Genomic DNA, 9,441 nt, shown 5'->3' on the forward strand with positions numbered 1-9,441 from the left:
AAAGGGTATCCGCGGACGCCTGCCCAGCTCACGCCAGGACTCAAGCAATTCCATTCAATTTCAAACCGAACTAAACACTTCGATGAGAGTGACATGAATACAATAATGCGGAAGCGTTCAAGCTTAAGAAGTCACTTAATGTATAACCAGTACATCGGGTAATCATGAAACGACTTAAATTCAAAGTACACATCAGGGTCCAAACTTTTCAAGTTTACAATTTCCAAAAGTACAACCCAAACCAGGGCCTAGTCAAAATTTATAACAGGAGTCTTAACAAAATTACAACGGATGGTTTCTCCATGTTTCTCCAAAAGTCGGTCCTGTTAAGGAAAACAAAACTATAGGGTGAGCTAACGCTCGTGAGGCCAAGAACACACATGCAAGCACTTAGTCAAATAACAATCCCAGATTTAATAAATAAAGCCGTGTCTTTTCAATAATCAATCGATCAAACAGGAAAAGTAATCAGAAACAATTCAAGGATATAGTAGCTCTCAGGAGCTAAGTTCCACTCGATCTGCCGTTGTCGTTCGTATACCTTCCCGCATTGACCCTCCTGTCAACCGGGTCGGTATTTCTATTTCCGTAGATCACCACTTACTTCCCTCCGTCCACCGTACACCCCAAGGGCCCACAATGGCCAATATTGGGCGATACTCAACGAGTATGCCAAGCAAGACCTCTTATTAGGTCGAGCTTATTTGAATCTCATGGCTCGTCCCAATTCCCGACCAAGCCCATTACTGGCTCGAGTCTAAGGACGGCCTATGAGTTTGGGCGTCCCCCATTCATTTGAAGGTCGAGGAGGTTCACTCCAACGACACAAGCATTCATGACATAACATTGCATTTCATTCATTCATTCAATACATTCCATTCATTCATTTGAAATTAGAACGAGTGCGATAAAGTACGCACCCGCCCTTATTTTTTAAACTTTCAACAAATACCACAATTACGCAAGTATCAAAATTCACACACTTGACACTCACCGAGCAATTCAATAAGAATTATTTTCTGGGAGTTCAAGTGTCCGCGGTGAGATCCTCTTGAAGGTCTCCTTGCGCGCCTGGCAATTTAATAGCGAATAATCATACAATTAACCCACTTATCAAGAAGATTGTACATTAGTACAATCTAAGGATTATTTCACAAAAGGAACCTCAATTACACGTAAATCGAGGTTCAACTTGCCTTTTATTATGTACAATAATATTTGAGTTTTTATCTTGAAAATGGTAAGCAAAACGTTTAAGAATATCAAAAGAACAAAGAGTTTTTGAAAAACTCTATCTCTTTGGAATTGGAAAATTTTTCAGTTTTATGATGAATCTTTGAAAAATCATAACTCGCTCGGTATAAGTCGAGAATTGGAAAACTTTATACCGTTGGAAACCTGTTAGAGAGTACTATAAGTTCCTAGAAGACACTTTTCCATGAATCGAAGTGAAAAGTGGTCAAAAATGAGCTTGAAGACGCAGGGTCGGTTTTCATGGCAGAATTAAGTTGGATTTCGGCCAACTTTGAAAATTCGGCACGATTCACACGTTGCAAACCGGCCTCTGAAATTTTCAGCTCAATTAGTGTTGCAAGTGAGGTGTATGACAAAACAAGCGGATCAAGAATCGGAGTTTCAAGTACCGAGATACAGTAGTTCAAAGTTGAGCAAATTCAAGACTGGATGAGAATTTTCCAGATTTGAACCTCTAACTTTAGTAATTTAATTGGGTATCGAAACGAACTCGAATTGGTACCAAAATTGGCAGTATTTCAATACTATATGGAAAGTATCCCTCTATAGAATTTCGGGGAAAAATACCTTCGGCAAGGTAGTTAATTAGCCAACCAAAGTTCAAGAAAAATCCTAAGGCAAACTGCCTTTGACTTTCATTTTTTCCAAAATTCCAATCGTTTAACCAAGAAAGTTATCCAACCATGGTTCATTTGTGAAATAAGGGTCTAAGATATACCCATGATACCTTTGGTAAGTGTTTAATATCAAGAACATCAACTAACAAGTTCACTCCAAGATTTTGTTCCAAACCAGTCCAAAGATTAGGGTTTTCCAAAACAGAGCAGTCCACTTGCTTCAGTCACAACTCAGTCATTATAGCTCGAAATCAAGCATGGCTTACGCCGTTGGAAAATGCATTCATAGAGTTAAAATATCACAGAAGAAATCGTTTCCAAATTCGGCACCCAACTGGTTCAAATTCGGGCATCAAGTTGCTGCCTGACCACTTCATTCCAGACGAACAGAGCAACAGGACAGCGAACTTAAAACATTTGATTCGGCTTGCTCACAAAGAATCAGAACGTGCATTTTATACCAAATTAAAGCTAGGAATGTCTAGTTTCAAACGCCACCAACGGCACATGATTTCGACATCCGAGGACAGAGTTATAGCTAAAATACTACTGCTGGTCAGAGCATACGCGAATCAGTTTTCCAGATTTGCTGGTTTCTAAAAAAAATTCATTTGCCCATTCAAACCTCATTATTTTTCATTGAAATTTTCCACACCTCTAATACATCATATAAGCATCCAGTTCAAGCCATTAGTTCATTAAAAACTGGCCTTAAAATGGCCGAATAAAACAGGGGTAGAATCGGAAGTTTTTGCTTCTTGCACCCAATGAAGTTCCTACTAATTACCCACCACTAATGCATCATTATAATCACTAAACCAACAATATAATCACCATTAATTATCACATCAGCAACAACAACCCAAGTGTAGGAATTCCAAGAGTCCACAATCACATTTTTACACCATAATCAAGTAACTAAGTGCATGCATGAGCTTAATCTTGCCATATAATCTCCAAAAGATAAGAATCCATGGGTTGATCATTACCTACTCCTTTGGTTTGCAAGGTCAGAATTTTCGGCCCTCTTGAAGCTCCAAGAAACCGTGAAAGCTCCCCTCTTCCTTAGCTAGAAATAGCCTCCAAGTGGTTTGCTAAGTGGTCTCCAAGTTTGGTGTGATTTGGATGAATTTTGGTGCATGGATTGAAGATGAAAAATGAAGACAAATGGAGAGCTCTTCTCCTTTCTTGTTGCACGGCCAAATGAAGTGAGGAGAGAGAAGGTGTTGGTTCAATTGTGGCTTCCTAAGTAAGATTCATTGTGTGGTGCAAAACCCATCTCAAAGTCAACTTGAAATAGTGCAATTAGGATGCGTTTGGACTCGATTTTTCTCGCGCGTTTGGTTCGCTAGTGCACTAAACCTCCAATGCATATATATTCATGTAAATATTATTCACTCTTAATTGTCCCGAAATAAGGGTCTAAAGTCCCTCAAATGAAGTCGCACGTGTGAAAACGCGTACCGTCAATTTTACCGCTATAACGCGAAACTTTCGAAAAATTCTTATAACGATTGCACTATTAACTCTCACTTGAATATTTATTCATAAGATTACCTATTTTAGGACCATAGTACAAGTCTCCAATATTCCAAGCTTATTGTGCTACTACGCGGATAAAATCTCCAAGTACTATTCACTATTTTTACTAAACGCGCTCTAGGAAATTAATTTTTGAAACGAATCATTTTAAAAATATAACGAAGTTACATTACCATGTATTTAGGTCTAATAAGACTAGAAAATATTCCTTGGAAATAAAACCCAATTAAATAATTTATTAAGCCATAAATCAGGCATAAAATAATAGTTTTTTTTTTTCGAGTCTTCACATCCTCTCCCCCTTAAGAAAATTTCGTCCTCGAAATTTACCTTGGTTGATGAACAAGTTTGGATACTTCTCTCTGATTGTCTCTTCAACTTCCCATGTTGCTTCCTCTACTCCATGGTTCTTCCATAGAACTTTCACTAGTGGTATCTGTTTGTTCCTTAATTCCTTCACTTTTCGATCCAGAAGTTTTACCGGTCTCTCCTCATAGGTCAGGGTTTCATCAATCTCAATATTCTCCGGTTGTAAAACATGAGAGGGGTCTGGATGATACTTCTTAAGCATGGACACATGAAACACGTTATGAATACGAGATAAACTCGGTGGCAATTCCAGCTTATAGGCTACATTCCCAACTCTCTGAATAATCTTATAAGGCCCTACAAACCTTGGTTGTAGTTTCTTCCCTTTTCCGGACATCAAACTTGCTTTTAAAGGCGTAATCTTGAGAAATACCATATCTCCAACAGTGAACTCCAAATCCTTCCTCCGATTGTCGGCATAACTTTTTTGTCTACTCTGAGCGGTTTGAATTCTTTGCCGTACCAATTTCACCTTTTCATTAGCCTCCTCAATCCATGATACAGTAGTCGTGTCTAAGATTTTCCGTTCACCTACTTCATCCCAACAAATTGGGGATCTACACTTCCGACCATACAGTGCCTCATACGGAGCCATTTGAATAGAAGAGTGGAAACTATTGTTATAGGCAAATTCCACTAAAGTCAAAAACTTACTCCAATTCTCTCCAAAATCCAGTACACAAGTCCTCAACATGTCCTCAAGAGTTTGAATTGTTCTTTCAGATTGTCCATCAGTCTGGGGATGATAGGTGGTACTAAAGTTCAACTTAGTCCCCAACACTTCTTGCATCTTTTGCCAAAACCTCGAAACAAATCTTGGATCCCTATCCGACACAATACTCACAGGTATACCATGTAATCTGATGATCTCATCCAAGTACAATCTGGCCAACTTCTCCAATGGATATTTCATATTAATCGGCAGAAAATGAGCCGATTTAGTCAATCTATCTACTATCACCCAAATGGCATCATGGCCTCTCTGTGTCCTTGGTAAGCCTGATACAAAATCCATGGTAATATTTTCCCATTTCCACTCAGGTATTTCTAGAGGTTGCAAAAGCCCAGATGGTTTCTGATGTTCGGCTTTAACCTGTTGACAAACCAAGCATGTCTGAACAAATTGGGCAATTTCCTTCTTCATATTTTTCCACCAATATAGACTCTTCAAGTCTTGGTACATTTTATTCCCTCCTGGATGTACTGTAAACTTTGATCGGTGTGCCTCTTCCAAAATTTCTTTTCTAAGCCCTTCATCCTTTGGCATAACCACCCGATTTCGAAACCTCAATATTCCATCTGATCCCAAAGTGAAATCGGTCTGGTCTCCTATCTTGACTCTCTCCACCAACTTCTGCATTTCAGGATCCTTTTCCTGAGATTCCTTAATACGTTCCAATAGAGTGGAGGTTATCACAATATTCCCCAAAATCACTTCCCTTGGTTCTAATCGAGGATTCCAATAACTAACTTCCTCCAACAATCGAAATTCCTTAACCATCAATCCAGCCATTTGTACCTGACGGCTCAAAGCATCGGCCACTACATTGGCCTTTCCAGGATGGTACTTAATCGTACAATCATAATCTTCCAGAAATTCCATCCATCTACGTTGCCTCAAATTCAGCTCCTTCTTAGAAAATAAGTACTTAAGGCTTTTGTGATCTGTAAAAACCTCAAATTTTACTCCGTACAAATAATGTCTCCATTTCTTCAAAGCAAAGACCACAGCCGCTAACTCCAAATCATGGGTCGGATAATTTCCTTCATGCGGTTTCAATTTTCTAGAGGCATAAGCTATCACTTTATCATTTTGCATCAAAACACATCCCAAACCTTCCTTAGATGCATCGGTGTAAACCACAAAACTATCATGTCCATTTGGTAGAGCTAGAACAGGCGCTCTAGTTAACCGTCTTTTCAACTCCTGAAAACTTCCTTCACACTTAGAACTCCAAATAAATTTTCCATTTTTCTTGGTCAACTCAGTCATAGGTCCAGCAATTTTCGAAAAATCCTGGATGAATCTCCGGTAATACCCTGCCAGTCCTATAAAACTCCGAACTTCCGTTGGGTTTTCCGGTCGTTTCCACTTCGAAACAGCATCCACTTTAGCTGGATCCACTTTAATCCCATTCTTAGAAATTATATGCCCTAGGAAAGTCACTTCCTTTAGCCAGAATTCACACTTGCTAAACTTAGCATATAGCTGATGTTCCCTCAAGATTTGTAAAACCATTCTCAAATGTTTCTCATGATCTTTCACATTCTTAGAATACACCAAAATGTCATCAATGAAGATCACCACAAATTGATCCAAGTAAGGCTTAAAAACCCTATGCATTAAATCCATGAAAGCGGCAGGTGCATTGGTTAACCCAAAAGGCATTACTGCAAACTCGAAGTGCCCATACCTCGAGTTAAAAGCAGTCTTAGGTATGTCCTTCTCCAAAATCCTCAATTGATAGTAACCTTGCCTTAGATCCAACTTTGAAAATACTACCGCCCCTTGCAGTTGGTCAAACAGTTCATCAATGTGGGGTAGTGGGTATTTATTCTTAACCGTAGCATCATTTAAGCCTCGATAATCTATACATAACCTCAAACTCCCATCTTTCTTCTTTACAAACAAAACTGGGGCTCCCCACGGGGAATCACTCTCTCGAATAAAACCCCGTTCCAACAAATCCTGTAATTGTAACTTCAACTCCTTCAACTCAGCCGGAGCCATCCTGTATGGTGTCCTTGATATAGGTGCTGTTCCCGGAGTTAAATCAATTTTAAAAGCTATTTCCCGTTCCGGGGGTAGAGACTCCAATTCTTCAGGAAACACATCAGAAAATTCTTTTACTACCGGTGTGTCCTCCAGATTCACCTTATCGCTAGGGGTATTAATAAGAAAAGCCAAATACCCTTGAGCTCCTTTACTTAACAATTTTCTAGCCCGAATTCCCGAAATAAGTGCAGACGAGGCTAACTTACCCCTCACATCCAATTTCAGGGTTGCTTCCCCTGGAATACATAATTCTACAATTTTCGTCCTACAATTTAACTGAGCATTATATCGGGCTAACCAATCCATCCCTAGGATCACATCATATCCTTTAATCGCTAAGCCTATCAAATCGGCCAGCAATTTTCTTTCCCTCACGCAAATTTCACTATTCTTATACACCATATTAGCAATTAGACTTTTGTCCCCAGTGGGTGTTTTAACCTCCAAGTCATATGGTAACTTAATGGGCTTCAAGTCTATTCCACTCATGAAATCAGGGTTTACAAAAGAGTGCGTTGCACCCGGATCAATTAAAACCCTAGCTAGGCGGTGAAAGATTGGAATTGTACCTTCGACCACTTCGGTCGCATCTGGAGCTTGTGGATAGTCCAATGCGTAGACCCTAGCCGGTACTTTCGGTCGACTCCCTCCGGCACTGGTCTGCTTAGAGGTTGATTTTTCAGGCCTCTGCAGGCTTCCCCCTGTCTTCAACGATTTCGGACAATTCGCGATTTGATGCTCAGTGCTCCCACACAGCAAGCATTTTCCCAGCTTTCTCCAGCAGTCATTCTCAGAGTGGTTGGATTTACCACAATACCCACAAGTAACTTGAGGGGTCACAGTCGATCCTACAGATGGTACTCCCCTAGCTTGAGTCGTCCCGCTACGACCTCCCCTAGATAGAGCTCCCCTCGAAGCTCCAGCAGTTCTCGTTCCTCCTTCCCCTCTTCCCTTTTTAGAAGAGTGTACAAACTTACTGGTCTGCCCAGAAGTGCGACTAGGGAAATTCCTTTTTCTATTGTGGAAATCCCTCACTTGAGATCTTGCATTCTCAACCCTTTGCGCTTTCTCTAAAGCCTCAGTAAAAGTAGAGATTTGGGCCGCAGCCAAGCCCTCCTGAAGTTCCACATTAAGTCCCTGTATGAACCTTCTAATCCTCCTCCGTTCATCGACTACTAACTCAGGAGCATATTTGGAAAGTTTAGTGAACTTCCCTTCATACTCTGCTACTGTAAGGGTTCCTTGTTTCAACTTAATAAATTCGTCCTCCCTTTTTTCTTGAATTAAGGGCGGAAGAAACTTTTCATTAAACTCCCTTGCGAAATTCTCCCAAGTCCAAGGGGTTCGAGCCCTTTCCCATTTTCCTTTTATTAAATCCCACCAAGAACGGGCTATTCCCTCAAATTGAAAAGCAGCAAAGTTCACTCGCCTATCCTCAGTGTAGTCTAGAGCGGCGAATATGTTGGTCATCCTTTCTAACCAATTCTCCGCTATCTCGGGGTCAGGTTCACCCATAAACTTAGGCGGGTTAAACTTTAGGAATCTTTCCAGAGCTCTATCCTCTCCTCTATCCTGGCCCCCAGGTTGGTTAAATGGTCCAGGACCCTGTCTTTCCGCTAGACGTTCTAGGATATCAGTCATCCTATTGATGGCAGTAGCCACTTGGTTACCCTCAACGTTTTCCTGTCCCTGGGTCGGTCCAGTTGCCGATCCCTGGTCATCCCCCTGAGGTTGGGCCTGTCTAGACGCTCGCCCACGGCCTCGACCACTTCTTAGTCCTTCCATTAGCCTAAATGTGCCTAGTGCAAAGAAATAAATTAATTTAAGAAGAAAACAAGAATTATATCGAATTTAGAACTAACCAAGAAAGCATTGAAATTAACAATAATTTACATTCATAAGCATGTCAAGTTTGTACAATTAGCAAGTTAGGGACAATTCACAAAATATAGCACACAGGTGCTCAAAAGTATACTTTTAGTCACAGAAGACTAAAGTAAGAACAAGTGCCCAAAAGTAGGCCACACAAGCATGCAAAATACAATGGCCTCAGCACTCGCGTCACCCTAACTAGTCCTAACTGTACCAGTCAAAAGTCAAAAGGGTCAACGACCAAGATCCTAGTCCATAGCAGGGCTATCAGGAGGAACCTCCTCCTCGGGATCCTCCTCCTCCTCAGGAATCACCTCAGCAGCGTCCTCAACCAAACTAGTCGCATCAGCCAGAATCTCGAAAGCCCGAGTACGGACATCCCGTCCTAGCCTAGTAAGTCGAGCCCTAGTATCCCGAAGCTCCTGGTTAACCACTGCAGATGTGGCTACCTCACCCTCTAGCACCTCCTCAAGCTCGGCAATCCGCTCACCCTGAGCGCTAACCATCTGCCTAAGCGCGTCTACCTCAGCCTGTAGATCGCGGTTAGCATCCACCAACTGACGACGCTCGTCGTCCAAAGCAAGCACCAAGTGGTTCAGGTAGGCGAAAGTCAACCTACACGAACATCGAGGGTATCTATCGTAAGGTGAGTAGCGAACTCGATCTCCTCCTGCCAGAGCTCGGTAGAAGATAGTCCTAAGAGGCTCGTAATGACCATTCGCATGGCCATTCCCGTTAGCTGCCGGGGCTCCGTTTCCATCAGCCATCCCTGCAAAATAATAACAATAATAATATTTTTCAGGTTAGAAACTTAAAGCACTACTCAGATCCAAAATCCTGCAATGCATGTCTATCTTAATCGTTGGTTCATCCCATTCGTCACCTGAGGTAGGACTAACTTAGTTGCTAGCTCGCCTCAAGTATCACTTAGGGTAGGATTAAGTCATCCCATATCGAGTCTTAAAGGTAGAGTATCTAATATGTCTCGCATATAGACCTCTAACCTAGTGC

The 9,441-nt window shown here is 41.3% G+C and overlaps 1 protein-coding gene across 1 annotated transcript in view; it reads right to left on the minus strand.

Annotated features, from left to right (window-relative positions):
• The window catches only part of LOC140007263 (uncharacterized), a 31,299-nt gene extending 26,157 nt beyond the window's left edge, over positions 1-5,142 (minus strand). Inside the window, exons 1-2 of the mRNA XM_072049971.1 lie at positions 4,156-5,142; positions 3,770-4,101 (exon numbers count right to left, since the gene is read on the minus strand). Coding sequence (XP_071906072.1) covers positions 3,770-4,101; positions 4,156-5,142 — 1,319 coding nt within the window. The remainder of the gene's footprint in view (positions 1-3,769; positions 4,102-4,155) is intronic.
• Positions 5,143-9,441: the final 4,299 nt, after the last annotated feature.

Source organism: Coffea arabica, chromosome 5c (assembly GCF_036785885.1).
Source record: "Coffea arabica cultivar ET-39 chromosome 5c, Coffea Arabica ET-39 HiFi, whole genome shotgun sequence".
In the NCBI taxonomy this organism is placed as follows: domain Eukaryota; kingdom Viridiplantae; phylum Streptophyta; class Magnoliopsida; order Gentianales; family Rubiaceae; genus Coffea; species Coffea arabica.